The sequence below is a fragment of the Melanerpes formicivorus genome, unplaced genomic scaffold, assembly GCF_026170545.1.
Source record: "Melanerpes formicivorus ecotype bairdi unplaced genomic scaffold, bMelFor1.0.p_v2 SCAF_4, whole genome shotgun sequence".
Classification (NCBI taxonomy): domain Eukaryota; kingdom Metazoa; phylum Chordata; class Aves; order Piciformes; family Picidae; genus Melanerpes; species Melanerpes formicivorus.
Window position 1 is genome coordinate 38,825,969 of NW_027142356.1, and position 20,077 is coordinate 38,846,045.

Here is a 20,077-nt window from a genome sequence, read left to right on the forward strand (position 1 = left end):
GAGTGGAGTTTAAGGAGTCCAAGTGGCTATTTTGCACTTCTTTAAATAGTTAGTTCTATTTTTCCTTTCTCTGCAAGACAGAAGTGAACAGATCTAGGCAAGACTTTTTTTCCCCTCACCTTCCTCCGTGTAAAAACTAAAGACAATGACCAGGGAGCTGCATGCTGGAGGTAACGAACAAAACCACTTCCAGTTAGCAAGACTGAACCTTTCAAAGTGAAACCCAGAGCTCATCTACCTTTCCTAAGATTACAGCACTAAGCACAGCACCACTCATAGCACAGTAAAAGAAATGACAGAGCAAGTGCATGCCCTTGAGCTATACTTTGGATTTGTCATTTCTTTTAACCTAATTATTTTGGCACAATTCAAAACAAAAGTGAAAAACCTAACTGAAGTGCAGGCAGTAAAATTAAACTGCAGTTTACAGTTAACAGGCAGTTAAAACATCACTGCTAGTGAGGAGCTGGCAGCAGGTTAGCATCTGATGACTCAATGCACTTCCAGCCATGATTTGCAGATGTTCCACTGTAAAACACCCCTGGGCAGAAGCTACCTTGTTCAACAGTTGAAGCTGTCAACAAGGCATCAGGACAAGAGAGGGCTTTCATTTGTCACAACAAGCACTCTGGTAGAAGCCTTTTGGCTGGATTAATCATGCCTTAATCTTCATCTTGAGAGGATTCAGTTATTTACCAGCCAAAGTGCACGACAAATGTTTTCCAGAGTGTGGAGAGCCAAATCTCCTCACCAGGGAGGCAAGTTGGGGGCACACTGTTACAAAAGCAGGGGGGTCACGTGCAGCACATAGAAGCATGAACTTGCAGAGGTTATTCTCATGAGCACTGTGGCTTGATGGATATCCTTAAGAAATTATATTCTAGATAAAAAGCCCTTGATGGATATCCTTAAGGCTTGATGGATATCCTTAAGATTCTAGATGAAAAGTCCTGACCTGCACACCATCTGAAATAGCCAAGTGGCAGCTGAGCAGGCAGTTTGTACCTCCATCAGGCAATCCAGCACTAAAAACCACAGCTCACTGCTGGCTCCATCACACATCTGTTAGTAAAGTTACTAGGATGGTAAAGCTCCTGCAGGAGAGTCTGCTCACTGCCAGCCTCAATAATAACAGGGTACAAACAAGCACTGTCAGGGTAAAAGGCTTCACTCAAATGTTAGTCTTCTCCCCCAGAAGGTATTTCCCAGATGAAGAGCACCCTTGAGAAGATATCAAAATGGCTGCAACATGAAAGCTTCCTCAGGCACTAGGGGTTCAGAAACTCAGGAGGAGGAATGAAACTTAGTGCAGAGTATGAACTGTAAAGCTTTTCCCCCTCAGGAGACAGAGACATGAAAGATTATGAATGATTTTTCCTCAGCTTCCACATGTCCTGTTCCAGAAGTAGGCAGGCCAGAAGCTCTCCTGCAGTACATCCTGAACTGGCAGACTTTAAGAGACAAAAGTATTTACAAAGCCTGCTAGGCTGGGGTTTCCCCCCCCAAGTACCTTATGGAGCAAAACCCACACATTGAACTTCTCTGCCCACTGCAGCCCTACCAGGAAGGACAGTGTTTACACCCACACAGCAAGGAAGCTCTCAGATGAAAGATTTCCATGGCTTCAAGAAAAACAAACAACAAACTTTCTCTGGCTTGCTGTCTGGAGAGATCCACTTCCTATCCAGCCTGACAGGACTGAGGTTTGCATGATTCCTCCACTCCCTACTATGCTTTCAAAGTGCACAGTATACAAACCATGTCTTCAGAGGCTACCACCACCAACCTTCACCTTAAGACACCACAGCCTTCAAATTACAGGCAAGCTACTTGAATGTTTGCAGAGCTGTGCGTGACAGACAGCAGCTCGACTGTGTGCCACGGCCGTTCCGTGGCCTTTCTCTCCAGCTGCACTGCAAGGACAAATGCTACACAGCAGACTGTCCTGTACCTAGATTAAAAGATTTGTGTGAGGCATGTAACCTGAATCCAAACCACAGACTATCCTGTACTGTATCCTAAGTATTTGTTTGGACTTTGGTGAGCAACAGGATTACCCTCAGCAGATCACAAGTTTCATACACATCCAGTTCTAAACTTGGAAAGCTCTCTGCATTCTACAGTTTGCTGGTGAAGCAAAGCCTGCCCTCCAAGCAGCCAAGTTATTGAACGACAGTAGTGGAACAAAAGAGTTCTGTTACCTCAAATGCAACTCTCTGTGGCTGACAGGTAATCCATTAAGCCCTACCAGGTTTGCTTCTGTGTCGAACTACAGCAAGACCACCACCAACAGAAAAGTCACATCTAAGTTTCAGACAAAATTACAGATCCAGGTTTGCTTCTGCATCAAACTACAGCAAGCATCAAACTACAGCAAGCATCAAACTACAGCAAGCATCAAACTACAGCAAGCATCAAACTACAGCAAGCATCAAACTACAGCATGACCACCAACAGCATCAAATTCACATCCAAGTTTCAAGTAAGATTATTAACTTCTGCAGGGGCAGTGGAATCTCGCCGTTGCCTTTCATTTGGTTTAAGTTCAGCTTGCTGAACTGGATTCCTATGGGCTTCTAGTTTTATGTCTTGCATACCACTGTTTGAAATGGCCACTTAGAAATGGCATTCACAAGACTCCAGTTGATGCTTTGCATAACACTTAACCTCTTTGTGTGTGAGGAAACACAGGCCCTGTCAGTTTCACACATGGACATCCCTTACGATCTCCATCAGTGACACCTGAAATACGTGCATGCTTTCTGAGGTTGTTCTCTTAGTACATCTAAAGTGCTACAAAAAAGTGGTTTCACCTGTACATACCTTGATAAATTGAGGTGTAGCTAATCTAACTGTGGCTACAAAGCAAACTTTGTCCTCATATGCAGGCCGGTGCGATCGCTGAATAGTTCCTTCGAAACCATTGTGCGCTGAGCTGGGGACTGAGGGGAGAGAGAGAAGAGGAACAGAGGTTGTGCAGCAGTCAAGGGAAAGCAGCCATCAAGTCACATTCTCAAAGGACTAAAGTTACACTCAGCCTGCTGTTTTCTGCCAAGGCAGCTTCAAGAAAGTAGTAACAATTCTAACCCTTCTTGGGAACTACTGACAGGGGGTGGAACGCATCTGCTGCATTTTGCTCTGCCCTGCTGAGACCACACCTGCAATCCTGTGTCCAGTCTGGGGCTCCCCAGCCCAAGAGAGACAGAGACCTGCTGGAGAGAGTCCAGCAGAGAGCTACAAGGATGGCTGGGGGACTGGAACATCTCTGCTGTGAAGACTGAGAGCCCTGGAGCTGTTCAGTCTGGAGAGGAGAAGGCTGAGAGGGATCTGATCAATGTCTATCAATAGCTGAGGGGTGGGGGGCAAGAGGAAGGTGCCAGGCTCTGTTTGGTGGTGCCAGTGATAGGACAAAGAACAAGAGGTTCAAGCTGGAACACAGGAGGTTCCACTTCAACATGAGGGGACACTTCTGTATGGTGAGGGTGTTGAAGCCCTGGAGCAGGCTGCCCAGAGAGGTTGTGGAGTCTCCTTCCCTGGAGACCTTCGAAGCCTGCCTGGATGCCTGCCTGTGCAGCCTGCCCTGGGTGATGCTGCTCTGGCAGGCAGGTTGGACTGGGTGATCTCTAACATTCTGTGATTCTGTATCAGATTTGGTAACTTTTTCTTTTGAACTCTAGGGTAAGCATTTCTGTTCCAGGCTTCCATCACGTTCGAGCAACAGGAGAAGGAGACAGGCTGAGTAACTGAGCCATCACAGGCACAACAATTTCGTACATGGAAGAATCAGAACACTGAGCTGAGAACAAATTCCACTTGCTGAACCAGAGATGGATGGAACCACAGGAAGGCAAAGAATGGACTAGACCTCACCACAGATTAACCTTGCCTCTAATTTCCAGCAGGTATCAATTCAGTTTATCTTTACTAAGCTCTAATGACTGTGAAATGCCTTCAGCTTCTTCCAAGCCTGTCTGGGTTTAGCTCAGCTCTGGATTCAAACTTCTACTGCAGTTTCTTCATGCAATTCAGGCTTTCACCAGAAAGAAAACGTGTCATTTCCTTCCCCTTTATCTTATCCCTTTGCTCTCCAGATTTTATCTTGCCTTGTAAGTTAGCTGTAAATTTCTGGTCGCTTTCACTGCTCTGATCTGAACTCTGTCCAATTCCCCTTACTCACAACAGAGCGTCAGGCACTCTGGGTGAGGACACACGGCTGCTGCCAAGCACAGCGGGGTTATTGCATGTGGTTGAGACTCTCTTTTCACAGCCTGGTGATTGCTCATGGTGACTTGGTCATGTTCAGTGCACATTCCACAGGAGTTCCTTTTTCCAAGGACTGCTCTCTGGCAGGCTCCAGCTTTTCCTGCTGTTCATACACTTTAAGTGCAGTGACTTGCACTTGTTGTTGGTCACTTGGGTCTGGGTTTCCTTCCCCAGAACAATTCCTCTTCTAAATCTGGGGGTGAATTTTTGTCTTGTTTTAAGTGTCCTTGCATCCTTTCATGCCTGCAAACTACCTTTTGTTATCTGTAGCATTAATGAGAATGCTGCTCACACCCAGAAGGCCATTAAAACTGATTTTGGCAGTGACCACTGCTGCCTGCTCCAAGCAGTCTCTGCAGCTACTCTCCAGCAAATGCTTCCTTTACAGAGCCACAGAAACATTCAGACCCTGGGGATCACCAAGTCCAACCAATAACCCTACTCTACAAGGCTCACCCCTAAACCATAGCCCCAAGCACCACATCTAAAGGACCTTTAAACACACACAGGGTTGGTGACTCAACCACCTCCCTGGGCAGCACATTCCATGGGTGTGAGCACAGGATGTGGTCACTGTCAAAAGCACATTAAAAGAGTCCATCATTTACTTGCACCTTGTCCTCTTACTCAGACAGTGTCTTACTCCTTGGTAGAGGGAACTGCATTGATTTGATGCTATGTCTACCTGAAAATCCACAAAGGCTGCCATTCAATTCCTGGCAAGCTTCCTGAAGCTCACACAGAGTTTCACCATTTATTCTGGGTTTCTTGCAAAACTGAATTACAACCAGTAAGTCTGCAGTTTCCAACCCCTCCTCGTTCCAGACTACTGCCACAACCACCCCAAGCAGGGCTACAGGCTGGGGTCAGAGTGGCTGAGAGCAGCCAGGCAGAGAGGGACCTGGGGGTGCTGACAGATAGTAGGCTAAACATGATCCAGCAGTGTGCCCAGGGGGCCAAGAGGGCCAATGGCATCCTGGCCTGCAGCAGGAGCAGTGTGGCCAGCAGGAGCAGGGAGGTCATTCTGCCCTGTGCTCAGCACTGCTCAGGCCACACCTGGAGTCCTGTGTCCAGTTCTGGGCCCCTCAGTTTAGGAAGGAGGTTGAGATGCTGGAAGGTGTCCAGAGAAGGGCAAGGAGGCTGGGGAGGGGTCTGGAGCACAGCCCTGTGAGGAGAGGCTGAGGGAGCTGGGGTTGCTTAGCCTGGAGAAGAGGAGGCTCAGGGGAGACCTTCTTGCTCTCTACAGCTCCCTGAAGGGAGGTTGTAGCCAGGTGGGGGTTGGGCTCTTCTCCCAGGCAGCCAGTGCCAGAACAAGAGGACACAGTCTCAAGCTGTGCCAGGGGAGGTTCAGCCTGGATGTCAGCAAGAAGTTCTTCACAGAGAGAGAGACTGGCTATTGGGATGTGCTGCCCAGGGAGGTGGTGGAGTCACCATCCCTGAAGATCTTCCAGAAAAGCCTGGATGAAGCACTCAGTGTCATGGTGTAGTTGTCAGATGGTGCTGGGTGACAGGTTGGACTGGATGATCTTGGAGGTCTCTGCCTACCTGGTTGATTCTATGGTTCTGATTCTATACTGCCATGTTTGGCCTCTGCAGGTGTTTCAGGCCTGCTTTGGCCCTTTTGTCTCTCCTACATGCTTCCATTTGACACTACAAACCAATCTCTGCCTATTTTGTGTGAAGAATACACTGCCATCACATAAACAAAGCCAGGCTTGTTGACAAGACACTGCTTTTGGTAAGATCCTTGTGGGTGATCTTCATGAAGGTCTACTACCAACTGCACTGCACCCCCCATTTGCCTGGCTGAACACATGAAGATGCCTCTCCAGGAAACAGCACAGGCAGGGTAGAGGGAGACAGAGAGAGGAACAATATTCATAGCACCAGTCAGGGTTGGAAGGGACCACAAGGATCATCTAGTTCCAAGCCCCCTGCCATGGGCAGGGACACCCCACACTAGATCAGGCTGCCCAGAAATATTACTACAGAGTAACAAAAATAACTTGAATGGAAGGCAGAAGGAAGTCAGTGTGTACAACAGTGTGAGTCCATCCACTCACCTGAGTGCTAACTCCTGTCAGTGAAAGCACAGAATTGAAATGGGGGGAAAAAAACCCTACATTTTATTTGACTTCCCAGCTCACTGCCTCATGAGAACTGCAGGTACTCAGTGCCACTGATCTTCCAGTTAGCTCTTCAGCTGCCTAAGTATGGATTAGGTTTAACTAAGTCCAGGCATTATTCTAAAGCATTGTCTTAAAGGTCTCTACATTCAAGACAACCACTTTTACAAGATACTCGTTTCCTGCAACTGCAAGCATCAAGCACACTCTGCATTTTGTGCCCAAAACACACAGACCTGGAAGACATCATGCAGGTTTCCTTCTTTTCATTAAAAGAATTAGGTAGTGTAGAAGTGATAGAGCTGCTCCAGGCTCAGGCCACAGAGCTGCCCCAGGCTCAGGCCACAGAGCTGCCCCAGGCTCAGGCCCCAAAGCTGCTCCAGGCTCAGGCCCCAGAGCTGCTCCAGGCTCAAGCCCCAAAGCTGCTCCAGGCTCAAGCCCCAAAGCTGCTCCAGGCTCAAGCCCCAAAGCTGCTCCAGGCTCAAGCCCCGGAGCTGCTCCAGGCTCAAGCCACAAAGCTGCTCCAGGCTCAGGCCACAAAGCTGCTCCAGGCTCAAGCCCCAAAGCTGCTCCAGGCTCAAGCCCCAAAGCTGCTCCAGGCTCAAGCCCCAAAGCTGCTCCAGGCTCAAGCCACAAAGCTGCTCCAGGCTCTTCTTTTGAAACCCTGGTTTTAGTTGATCATTAAGTTTTGCAGCCCAAGTAGTCCAGCTCTAACAACTCACAGCCATTACTTACCACTATTCAAACACTTGAAATTTCCTATGAACTTTACATATTCATAGGTAGGTTGCTCTTTGGGATCTATTGTTCCTCGGAGCATATGGCAACAGAACTCTAGTTGATTTTTTGCTGAGGAAAGAATAAACAAATTAGTAGGGCTACATGCCTGATGAAGTGCACAGCCAGCATGGAAAGGAAAGCAGGAGTAATTCAGCTGCATATTTATCAAGATACTCTGAAGTGTTGTCACTGCAAATGGCCACAGCCTTTAGCCAGCATGACATGAACCAAGCTGAAGGAGATCTCCTCAGAGTTTGTGCATGAATGGCCTCAATGCTAATGACACAGAACCACCCCCCCAAGAAAACCCCCACAGAGCTACTTTAGCAAAGCAGCTGCCCCAGGCTTCACTTCACTCAAGCATGCACTTCCAAAACCCATCAGGCTGCTGTGTTTTCATTCTTGCCAACTGCTGCAACTGTCTAAGCAGAAGCTGTGTAAACAAGATGAACATTTCTAACACATGGGGAAGCCCCAGAGTGAAATGCAATGCAATGCTGAAAAGGAGTCAAAGCCTTTTCTGCTTCTCACACCACTCCACCAGCGAGTAGGCTGGGGCTGCAGAAGCAGCTGAGAGGAGCCACAGCCAGGCCAGTTAGGCTGAAGGCTATCCCACACCATAAGACATTCTGCTCAGCAATAAAAACTGGGGAAAGGAGGAGGGGGGAGATGTTTGTGCTCATGGAATTTGTTTGCCCAGGTAACCATTGCAGATGATGCAGCCCTGCTCTCCTGGCAATGGCTGCACCCCTGCCTGCTGACAGGAATCAGCAGATTAATTCCTTATTTTGCTTGCCTTGTGCACACAGCTTTTGCCTCACTTTTTAAACTGTCTCTATCTCAAGCCACAAGATTTCTCACTGTCACCTCTCTGAGTCCCTTCCCACCCCAGTGAGGAGAGTGAGTGAGCAGCTGTGGGGCTGAGCTGCCTGCCAGGGCTAACCCACAGCAGCTACTTACATTTTAAGTACTCCGGTGTCAAGGAATCACTTTCCAGCAGATGAGAAGACAATATCTTATAAATTTCTGAATGTTCCCCCTCTGGGATAAAATTAAATACACTCTGATCCACAAGATCAGACTGAAAGAAAAGACACAAAACCAAGATTGAATAAGCATTAAGCTAATGCAAGATGCACAGCCTCCCAGAGCCTACTCTTTTCATGCAAAACGATGCCACAGTTGACAAGAAGATGACTGACTCAAAGCCACCCTCTGGAGCACACAAGGGTTTTACAGGAAGGCAAAACACAACTCATTCTGAGGTCTCAGCTTTGATGCTGCAAGCCATTTCATGATGGCCACCATGAGCACAGCAGAGACACATACACCCTGAACTACAATGGAGCTGGTGATAACCTCGCTGGGATGCCAAGGGAAGGGGCACTTGAATTAGCAAGTGCAGGTTGTGCTTGTTGTCCTGGGGCAGTGTAACCTGTTGGTGGCAACCAATACATTGAAGTGATACCCTGGAACAAAAGGCAGCCCCAGGCCTGGAGGTTATGAGGTTAGCAATAACTACATTGAACTGCAGGTGGCTTTGTGAATACATTTTATAATCAGCTCTGGAACTAAGCTCACAAACCCAGGAGCCACAGAGATGGATGCAATGAAACTGAACAAGTGATTACAGGCAAAATGCATTTGATTTAGCACCCAGAAAAGGTAGGTCATGGAACATTATGTTTAGGAGATACAATTCACACCTAAAAGCAAAGAACAACAAAATGTGCCCCTGAGAGCTTGGTCATTTCTGGGCTTTCAGCAAAACAAATCACAGTTCACCTGCATGGTTTTCAAAACTCCCAAGCTGCTCTCAGGCAAAACTCAGGGGAATTGATGCTGTGCAGAATCATTTTCTGACCAAGCCACTCTAAGCTTGACAAAACATCTTTAGCACAGGAAGACAAACAGCCTTTGACAGGAACTTGTGCTTCTCTTCTGCACTAGAGCTCGCTCTCTGGCTCCTGTTTGGATTCCCAAGCAGTGCTTTGCCTCATTTCAGAATGGCATTATGCAAAGGTAACTTCAGAAACCAGAATGTTAACTTTACCACTGAGCAACACCACCAAAATCAGTGCTGAGGGGATGTGACAAAGCCCAAAGCACACACCCAGATTACACAGCAGAACCAGCCTTTCTGCAGAGTTCTTGGCCAAGAAAGGAGTAAATAAGTGGTTTTAAGAATTTCCAGGGCTAGAGCTCTTCAGCAATACTCTTTTGACTCCTGTAGAGGCTGTGACAGGCATGAACTCCAAAGGGTCTCCTGCAGGCAGCTGCAGTTGTGCTGAAGAGAAATTGATGCTGGTCTGGCACTTCGTAAGCCTGACCCAATAAAGTGCCAACTGCATTCCGTATCTCCAAAGGAGATGTTTAACACAGGAGCCAGAGCAGCAGGAAGGAGTTGTGTTGAAGGAAAAGCAGAAGCATTAGGACAAAGCATTTCTCTGTTCTGGACTGCCAGAAGGGCTATTGATTAATCAGTACTGATAGCACAACAGCAGCCACAGACAAAGTGGTATGGTACTGAAAGCAACTGGTACTTACTGGCAAGTGTTCAAGTAAGGGAGTTATGCTCTCAGACACATATATTATATTTCCATCTGTCATAATTGCTAAAAAAAAACCATCAAGAGCCTGAAATTAAACATAATGGGCAGTTAAATAAAAAGCAGCAAAGCAGATTAAAACTGTTAAGCTACTTTCAACATGGCAAATAATTCTGATCAACTTTACAGCAGTTCATCATGAGAAATGAAAATGCCTTTCACTACTGGAACTTTTTTGTCTTGCTTTTACATTGTGATCATAATTCCCAGACTGTTCTGTCCTTCAGTCACCTGTGGTTTCAGAAGCAAGCCCATACACAGCCAGGGGCTGTTTGCCCATCTCCCACTCTGCCTCCCTCTTAATTCCATCATCATAAACATCAGGAAAAGGAGCTAAAGAAGAGGTGGGAAAAGTGCATGAGATAGTAAGAGAGGTGGTGAAATGAAGGAATTTCAGTGTTTAAGATCTCAACATTCTCAATCTCAGTAAAAGACACTTTGAGCAAGGTCTTATTGAGCCTTGGAAACTGTGAGATGCAGTTCTGCCTGCCTCATCTTCGACTGACTGCCACAAAGATGTCTTTTAGCTCAATGCTGCCAAACATCAAAGCATGGCAGAGCTGTGGTTGGGAATAGGAAACCTGAAAGCTCACATCTCTGAAATGGTTTCTAACATCTCATTTCTGCTGTTAACTTCCAATATTTAACTTCTGATCTTTTCCATCTGGCTTCACAGTCGCTAGTTGTGGACATGCATGTTGCAAGAGGACTCGAGAAACACCAAGCAGGAGCTACAAACAACCACTTCACTAACCTGGGGCCAGGGGGGAAGAGAACTCACCAGAGGATTAATAAATCAATCAATCAATTACACCTGTGCCTTAAAGGAAATTGAATGACATGGAATGAAAATGAAACCTGATTGTTCATTGACTTAAATCATTTGTTGTTCAACTAATTGTTTCACTCACAAGATACAACCAACTTGCCCTCATTTCCCAGGGGCTGATAGCTTACACCCTGAGTTTATTTCTAGTAGTAATCCAACTGCTCATCTCAATCTTCTTTGGCACAGCAATGCTGACACAGCAGTTTGGGAGAGCAGAAGGCAAGACCTTGAACACTTCAATACACATGGATGTGCTGAGCCTTTCTTGCAGTTAATGCTCTAATTTATGTTAAAGGTAGGTTCTACTGGGAGCTTCCTCGTCTTGGGAAGTTGAAATATCCACTTCACTTTGAAGGAAAATGTCTTCATTTGTGGACCACTACTTCAATTTCCAAAAATCAAACCAAAGGGGATAAAAAACACCCAAAAAAACAAAGGAGAAAATCATCAAACCAAAGGGAAATTCCAAATCAAATTAAAGGGGAAAAAAATCAAATCAGACTAAAGGGGTGGAAAAAAAAATCAAACTGAAGGGAAAAAAGAACAAACTGAAGGGGAAAAAATCAAACTAAAGGGAAAAAAAATAAAGGGAAGAAACCAAACTAAAGGGGAAAAAATCAAATTAAAGGGAAAAAAAATCAAACTGAAGGGGAAAAAGTCAAACTAAAGGAAAAGGGAAAACAACAAACTAAAGGGAAAAAATCAAAGTAAAGGAAAAAAAAACTAAAGGGAAAAAAATCAAACTAAAGGGAAAACATCAAACTGAAGGGGAAAAAACAAACTAAAGGGGAAAAAATAATCAAACTAAAGGGGAAAAAATCAAACTAAAGGGAAAAAAAAGCAAACTAAAGGGAAAAAATTCAACTAAAGAGGAAAAAAAATCAAACTAAAGGTAAAACATCAAACTGAAGGGGAAAACCAACTTAAAGGGGAAAAAAAATCAAACTAAAGGGAAAAAAATTAAACTAAGGAGGAAAAATCAAACTAAAGGGGAAAAAAAATCAAACTAAAGGGGAAAAAATCAAACTAAAGGGGGAAAAAAATCAAACTAAAGGGGGAAAAATCAAACTAAAGGGAAAAAACTCAAATTAAAGGGAAAAAATTCAACTAAAGAGGAAAAAAAATCAAACTAAAGGTAAAACATCAAACTGAAGGGGAAAGCCAAACTAAAGGGAAAAAAAAAGTCAAACTAAAGGGGAAAAAATAAACTAAAGAGAAAAAATCAAACTGAAGGGGAAAAAATCAAACTAATGGGGAAAAAAATAAACTAAAGAGAAAAAATCAAACTGAAGGGGAAAAAATCAAACTGAAGGGGAAAAATTCAAACTAAAGGGGAAAAAAAATAAACTAAAGGGAAAAAATCAAACTAAAAGGGAAAAAATCAAACTAAAAGGGAAAAAAAATCAAACTGAAGGGAGAAAACCCAAAATCAAATCAATAAAAAAGTCTGTATTTTTACCTCTTCACCATCTATGTTGTACTTAAATACTTCCACCTCTGCAGTTCACACTGCACTCCAAAGCAAACCTGGTTTGCCTTGCACTGCACCCACAGCCGTTCTGAATCTTCAGGTTCATGCACTAGAGTTGCAATTAAAATCCAGTGTCCAAGGGAAGGGTTTCCTCAGGTGAGGAGAGCAGCCTGGTCCCAGAACCCCCCAAGCCCCCATACCTCTAACATTAACTGTGTGAACTCTTCATTACTAAGGAATGTTGGTTTCCAGTCCTGTCGAATCTCACTGGCATCTGATTGTGCAGTAATTTCTGTAAGCAAACACAGACAAGGTAAGGCTTCCCCCTGCCAAAAGCCATCACTCCCCCACAAAGCTGCATCTGCACAGCAAGGAGAGAGCTGAAGGGTCTCCAGCCTCCCTGAACTGCTCATTCATTGCAGACAAATGTTCCTTAAAAAGAAGTGTCTTTGTCCCTTCCAATCCTGCCTCCAGCTCTGGTGTCCCCAGCACAAGGAGGACACAGAGCTGCTGCAGTGAGTCCAGAGGGGAATACACGAAGAAGCTCCAAGGGCTGGAGCAGCTCTGCTGTGAGCACAGGCTGAGGGAGCTGGGGCTGTGCAGCCTGCAGAGGAGAAGGCTCTGGGGGGACCTCAGAGCTGCCTGCCAGGACCTGAAGGGATCCTGCAGGAAGGCTGCAGAGGGACTTCTCCTCAGGGTGTCTGCAGACAGGCCAAGGGGGAATGGTTTGAAGCTAAGGCAGAGCAGGGTTGGAGCAGAGCTGAGGAAGAAGTTGTTGAGCAGGAGGCTGCTGAGCCTCTGGCCCAGGCTGCCCAGGGAGGCTGTGGCTGCCTCCTGCCTGGGGGTGCTGAAGGCCAGGCTGGATGAGGCCTTGGGCAGCTGAGTGTAGCTGAGAGGTGTCCCTGGGCATGGTGTGGAGGTTGGAGGAGCTGAGCTCTGAGCTCCCTTCCAGCCTGAGCCATTCCAGGATTCTATGATTAAGTCATAATGAGGTTTGACTTCTCTTTCCTTCTACCAATTTGTGCTGCAATCCTGCCAGACTTCAAGGTAATGCTGAAGTTAATGACAGTGAGTAGTGGATTTTGACAGCACAAATTCTCCTTCCTCTGAGACTGGAAGATTGAGAGTGATTTATTGAGAGCCTTGCTGCTTTCAAACATTCAGGAAGCCAAAATTCCTGCTCAGTTCAGGTCATTAAAATGCTGACTCCTCAAACTATTTTGGACCATTCTGTCATGCTAACCTTTGCACTACAAATGTTCACTGCATCCTTTCTCCCCACTCTTCTCTGTAAGGAAATGAGGTTACCTTAAAAGAAATTGATGTTCAACACAGATAGCTGAGAGCTGCAAGACAGAGTGCGCTGCAGAAGGACTGACTTGTGCAGAGAGACAAGTTTTGAACAGATTCCTGCAGAAACACCCAAATTAACTTCCCATAAAGAGGGGAGAGAAGCAAGAGCTGCCATGCAAAACCAGACCTCAGGGTTATGAATGCTGATGCCTATCAAGTGATAACTGAGAAACAAGAAGCAAGCTCATGTCCCACTGCAGGCTTGATGAGTCACAAGGGCATTACAGAAGCACTGACTGTGAGGACATCCCTGAACAAGTGGTCATGAACAAGAGGACACAGGCTCAAGCTGCACCAGGGGAAGATCAGGCTCAAGGTGAGGAGACAGTTCTTCCCAGAAAGAGTAATTGGCCATTGGGATGTGCTGCCCAGGGAGGTGGTGGAGTCCCCACCCCTGGAGGTGTTCAAAAAAGGCTTGGATGTGGCACTTGGAGCTATGGTTTAGCTAGTCAGGAGGTGTTGGGTGACAGGGTGGACTTGATGATCTCTGAGGTCTTTTCCAACCTGATTGATTCTGTGATTCTATGAATTCAGATTCAAAAGAACCAAAGCATGTGTTGCTGGTTTCTAAGGGGTGAGCCTGCACAGGGGTGGTGAGCAGGTTTGCAAGTTCAGATGGCTCAGAGAGCACAGAAAACCTGGAGCTGAGTTAAACATGCAAAGGGCTGGAACAGTTCAGAACTTTGGTTCCCAGTTTGAAGAGGGAAAACTTTACAGAAGAGCTTTACACTTGATTAAAAGAGCAGTCAGCAAGAGCCATGTCATGCAAGAAACTGGAGAGCCATAAGAAGGGGGGCAGGGAGGGGATGTAAAAAGGCCACAACCCAGACCAAAATTCCCAGCAATTAACTGAGCAGGCTGTTGCTGTCTGCTCTGAAATGCTATCACAAAGCTGTAAGAGTGGGCTGCAGAGACAGAATTGCCTAAGTACAACCCCAAAATCTCAGTTTTCAGTCAGAGCAAGCACATTGAAAGCTGAGGGGCAAGTCAGAGGACACAGAGATGAAAAGCTCTGGCACCAAAACAGAAGCAGAATTCAAGGAACCAATGTGCTCAGCCCACAGGACACAGACTATCTCCACTTTGGAACAGGAAAGAGTCTGATTCATTGGCTGACTCTGGTCCCTGCCATCATCCCACTCCAGAATTAAAGAGAAAGCCAGTCTGGCTGCAGCAGAAGGGATTTCTACTGAGTGCAAGCTGAGGTCCATGCCTTCACCCAAGCACTCTGGATTACATTAGCACAAGTCCTGCACCAAAGCACAGATGTTCTTCTCCATTTCCCATAATTGAAACAGGAAGTGTGAGACTGGAAAACAGAGCCAAGGGAACGTGGGGAGAAACTGCTTCACTTGGTAACTCCACAGAAAGGCCTGCAAATGCTGGCAGAAGCCTGCACTCCAAGAGCAATGGCCCTCAGGTCATGTTCTTCAGCTAGAGACCAGAGAGGGGAGCAGCACCCATCCTCAGCTAGAGACCAGAGAGGGGAGCAGCAGCCACCCTCAGCTAGAGACCAGAGAGGGGAGCAGCACCCACCCTCAGCTAGAGACCAGATGGGGAGCAGCACCCATCCTCAGCTAGAGAGCAGAGAGGGGAGCAGCACCCACCCTCAGCTAGAGAGCAGAGAGGGGAGCAGCAGCCATCCTCAGCTAGAGACCAGACGGGGAGCAGCACCCATCCTCAGCTAGAGACCAGAGAGGGGAGCAGCAGCCATCCTCAGCTAGAGACCAGAGAGGGGAGCAGCACCCATCCTCAGCTAGAGACCAGAGAGGGGAGCAGCAGCCATCCTCAGCTAGAGACCAAAGAGGGGAGCAGCACCCACCCTCAGCTAGAGAGCAGAGAGGGGAGCAGCACCCATCCTCAGCTAGAGACCAAAGAGGGGAGCAGCACCCACCCTCAGCTAGAGACCAGAGAGGGGAGCAGCACCCATCCTCAGCTAGAGAGCAGAGAGGGGAGCAGCACCCATCCTCAGCTAGAGAGCAGAGAGGGGAGCAGCAGCCATCCTCAGCTAGAGACCAGACGGGGAGCAGCACCCATCCTCAGCTAGAGAGCAGAGAGGGGAGCAGCACCCACCCTCAGCTAGAGACCAGAGAGGGGAGCAGCACCCATCCTCAGCTAGAGAGCAGAGAGGGGAGCAGCAGCCATCCTCAGCTAGAGACCAGAGAGGGGAGCAGCAGCCATCCTCAGCTAGAGAGCAGAGAGGGGAGCAGCACCCACCCTCAGCTAGAGAGCAGAGAGGGGAGCAGCACCCATCCTCAGCTAGAGACCAGAGAGGGGAGCAGCACCCATCCTCAGCTAGAGAGCAGAGAGGGGAGCAGCACCCATCCTCAGCTAGAGAGCAGAGAGGGGAGCAGCAGCCATCCTCAGCTAGAGACCAGAGAGGGGAGCAGCAGCCATCCTCAGCTAGAGAGCAGAGAGGGGAGCAGCACCCATCCTCAGCTAGAGAGCAGAGAGGGGAGCAGCACCCATCCTCAGCTAGAGACCAGAGAGGGGAGCAGCACCCACCCTCAGCTAGAGACCAGAGAGGGGAGCAGCACCCATCCTCAGCTAGAGACCAGAGAGGGGAGCAGCAGCCATCCTCAGCTAGAGACCAGAGAGGGGAGCAGCAGCCATCCTCAGCTAGAGACCAGAGAGGGGAGCAGCAGCCATCCTCAGCTAGAGAGCAGAGAGGGGAGCAGCACCCACCCTCAGCTAGAGACCAGAGAGGGGAGCAGCACCCACCCTCAGCTAGAGACCAGAGAGGGGAGCAGCAGCCATCCTCAGCTAGAGACCAGAGAGGGGAGCAGCAGCCATCCTCAGCTAGAGAGCAGAGAGGGGAGCAGCAGCCATCCTCAGCTAGAGACCAGAGAGGGGAGCAGCAGCCATCCTCAGCTAGAGACCAGAGAGGGGAGCAGCAGCCATCCTCAGCTAGAGACCAGAGAGGGGAGCAGCACCCATCCTCAGCTAGAGACCAGACGGGGAGCAGCACCCAACCTGCACGTTCAGCTCCAGCCATCAGATGCTGGACTTGAAGCAGCTCTGCATCAGCACTGAAAGAGACCTGGCAGCTGGGCCAAGCTCTGCAGCTGGCTGTGTGTGTTGTACACTGAGTCTCAGGCTCCCAGCTGTAATGAGAAGCAGTGAGCCTGCCCATGGCAGGGGTCCCTTCCAGCCCTGACAATGCTGTGACTCCTCAGCCTTTCAGCGTTTCCAACATTTTCCTCTGCTATTTTTTCCCCCAATGAGAAAGAGAATCAGCACTGGCCAACAACCAGCTCAGCTAGCTCATCTGGAGCTGCTGCCAGAGTACCAACCCTGGCCAAGGTGGAAGTGGTCCAGGAAGAACCAGAAGCAGCTCAGTTAATCAAAACCTAGGGGCTGAAGCCAGCAGGACTTGCGACAACAAAGCAGCTAATCGGTGCTGAGCACTTTATTTATTGCTGGGGGCACTCTGCTGCATTGTGACAAATCCAACCACCTCAGGAGGCAAATTCTGCTCCAGGTCTTTGCCAACACTTTGTCCAAGGCTCTTTAATGTGAACCACTGCAGAGCAATGCTAGCAAGCACTGGCAGCCAGAGCTGCAGCGACCTTAACACGACACACAAATGATGAGGCCTTGAGCAGCTCAGTGTAGTTGAGAGGTGTCCCTGCCCATGGCAGGGAGGTTGGAGGAGATGAGCTCTGAGACAGCTCATGGGACCCCAAAAAAACCCCAACAGAAAAGCATGGGCTTTTGTATAATATGAGCAAAAAATACAGTTATATCCCTGCCACTAACATAACAGCATCTTGACTCCTGAGGGCACCACCTTGACTCCTAACAGAACCATAGCATCACTGAACTGGCAGGGCTGGAAGGGACCTCAAGGCTCAGCCAGTCCCAACACCCTGCTATGGGCAGGGACACCTCACACTACAGCAGGTTGCTCACAGCCACATCCAGCCTGGCTGCAAACACCTCCAGGGATGAGGCTTCCACCACCTCCCTGGGCAGCCTGTGCCAGGCTCTCACCACCCTCCTGGGGAACAACTTCTTCCTCACATCCAATCTCAATCTCCCCACTTCTAGTTTTGCTCCATCCCCCCCAGTCCTATCACTCCCTGACACCCTCAGAAGTCCCTCCCCAGCTTTCTTGGAGCCCCCTGCAGATCCTGGAAGGCCACAATTAGGTCTCCTTGGAGCCTTCTCCTCTCCAGACTGCACAACCCCAACTCCCTCAGTCTGTCCTCACAGCAGAGCAGCTCCAGCCCTCTGCTCATCCTCCTGGCCCTGCTCTGGACACCTTCCAGCACCTCCAGATCCTTCTTGTATGGCACCACCTTCACACCTAATGGCATCAGTGCTCAGGAGCTCTTTACATTTTTAAAACAACCTCCTTAAGGGAGCTGCAAAATCCTGAGTATTTCATGTACTCAGTAAATATCAAGAGGGAGAAAGGAGGGAGGGAGGAGGGATGAAGGGAGGGAGGAGGGAGGGAGCAAGGAGGGAACAGAGGGGCTCCGGGGTGCTGAGGTGGGAGGAAGGAGGGAGCAAGGGGGGAGCAGAGGGGCTGCAGGGGCTGAGGGGGGAGGAGGGGGGGGAGGAGGGGGCAGCAGTACCTTTGTGCTTGCGCAGGAAGTCGATGCTCTTCTGCAGCACCGTGGACTTGTCCATCTTGCGCGCGTTGCCCGGCAGCATGGAGCCCAGCTCTTTGATGAGCACATTGAACTGGTCGCGGCGCTTCTTCTCAGACTTGTTCCTGGACACTCTGCACAACACAACAGCAAAGCCACTCTGCCATTATTTGCTGCTGGAGAGCAGCCCCCAGGAGAGGGACCTGGGAGTGCTGCTGGGCAGCAAGTTCTGCATGGGACAGCAATGTGCCCTGGGGGCCAAGAGGGACAATGGGGTCCTGGGCTGCATGCAGAGGAGTGTGGCCAGCAGAGCCAGGGAGCTTCTCCTCCCCCTCTGCTCTGCCCTGCTGAGACTTCAACTGGAATATTGCATCCAGCTCTGGGCTCTGCATTTTAAGAAGGACAGGGATCTGCTGGAGAGGGTCTGGCAGAGGGCTATGAGGATGATTAGGGCACTGGAGCACTGCCTGGGGAGGAGAGGCTGAGGGACCTGGGGCTTTTTAGTCTGGAAAAGAGAAGACTTAAGAGAGGATTTAATCAATGTCTATCACTATCTGAGGGCTGGGTGTCAGGAGGGAGGGGACAGGCTCTGCTCAGCTGCACCCTGGGATAGGACAAGGAGCAATGGATGGAAACTCCAGGACAGGAGGTTCCACCTCAACACAAGGAGGAACCTCTTTCCTGTAAGGGTCCCAGAGCCCTGGAGCAGGCTGCCCAGAGAGGTTGTGGAGTTTCCTGCTCTGGAGCCTTTCAAGGCCTGTCTGGATGTGTTCCTGTGTGACCTGAGCTACATTGTATGGTGCTGCTCTGGCAAGGGGGTTGGACTGGATGATCCCTTTGGGTCCCTTCCAAGCCCTGACATCCTGTGAGCCTGTGAAAGGGTTTAGAACAACTGGAAACTTCCCTACAATAAATGGTGCACTGCTGCCAGGGTCTTCATGCAAACAGACCCTTCAAAGTTCTGCTGTGAGAGCTGCACAAAACTACCTACTTCATCACATCTCACACACCAGTTCTGAAGAGTGGCCTCCTCCTTCACCTGCAGTGGAGCAGCTAAGCCTTAGGAACAAAGCAGATCAACAGAGGGGATTCTGCCCCTTGGCTCTGCTCTGCTCAGACCTCACCTCCAATCCTGCCTCCAGCTCTGGTGTACACAGCACAAGGAGGACACAGAGCTGCAGGAGTGAGTCCAGAGGAGGCCACAAAGATGCTCCAAGGGCTGGAGCAGCTCTGCTGTGAGCACAGCCTGAGGGAGCTGGGGCTGTGCAGCCTGCAGAAGAGAAGGCTCTGGGGGGACCTCAGAGCTGCCTGCCAGCACCTGAAGGGATCCTGCAGGAAGGCTGCAGAGGGACTTCTCCTCAGGGTGTCTGCAGACAGGCCCAGGGGGAATGGTTTGAAGCTGAGGCAGAGCAGGGTTAGAGTGGAGCTGAGGAAGAAGTTGTTGAGCAGGAGGCTGCTGAGACTCTGGCCCAGGCTGCCCAGGGAGGCTGTGGCTGCCTCCTGCCTGGGGGTGCTGAAGGCCAGGCTGGATGAGGCCCTGAGCAGCTGAGTGTAGCTGAGAGGTGTCCCTGGGCATGGTGTGGAGGTTGGAGGAGCTGAGCTCTGAGCTCCCTCCCAGCCTGAGCCCTTCTGTGACTTTTCCTAGCAAAAAGTGGGAATGACTGAACCCTGGCTGTAGCTACACCACACACCTGAACAATACCAGGGGGGGAAATGCTGTTGAGTAAAGAATCAGATGCTTATTGCTCAGAAATCACCCAGGTAGGTGCAAGTGTGCAAGCAGAGGACATTTGTAACTTCAGAGAACTCATAAAGTTACCTTTTTGCTTTATCTTTGTCATCTTCTTCCACCAGCCCATCAAAAATGCTTCCATCATTCCTGCAAGAGACCAAAGGAGCAACATGTTGGAGTGCAAAGCTTCCCTCTGGCACAGTCCCACCACAGGGAAGGGCTGGGGGGAAAGAGTCCTTATTCATCATCTCCACTACAGCAAGGAACCAAAGCTTTGTTTTGCTGTGATGCCTCCCAAGGACCAGCAGCAGTAAGCTAA

At 48.9% G+C, this 20,077-nt stretch overlaps 1 protein-coding gene across 7 annotated transcripts in view; it reads right to left on the reverse strand.

Annotated features, from left to right (window-relative positions):
* CLOCK (clock circadian regulator) overlaps positions 1-20,077 on the reverse strand; it is a 75,096-nt gene that overhangs the window by 20,283 nt on the left and 34,736 nt on the right. For all 7 annotated transcript variants that reach the window (XM_068137710.1, XM_068137711.1, XM_068137715.1 and 4 more), the window contains 7 exons: positions 19,846-19,905; positions 18,012-18,160; positions 12,279-12,370; positions 9,717-9,806; positions 8,130-8,250; positions 7,125-7,238; positions 2,824-2,942 (listed from right to left, as the gene is read on the reverse strand). In XM_068137710.1, coding sequence (XP_067993811.1) covers positions 2,824-2,942; positions 7,125-7,238; positions 8,130-8,250; positions 9,717-9,806; positions 12,279-12,370; positions 18,012-18,160; positions 19,846-19,905 — 745 coding nt within the window. The remainder of the gene's footprint in view (positions 1-2,823; positions 2,943-7,124; positions 7,239-8,129; positions 8,251-9,716; positions 9,807-12,278; positions 12,371-18,011; positions 18,161-19,845; positions 19,906-20,077) is intronic.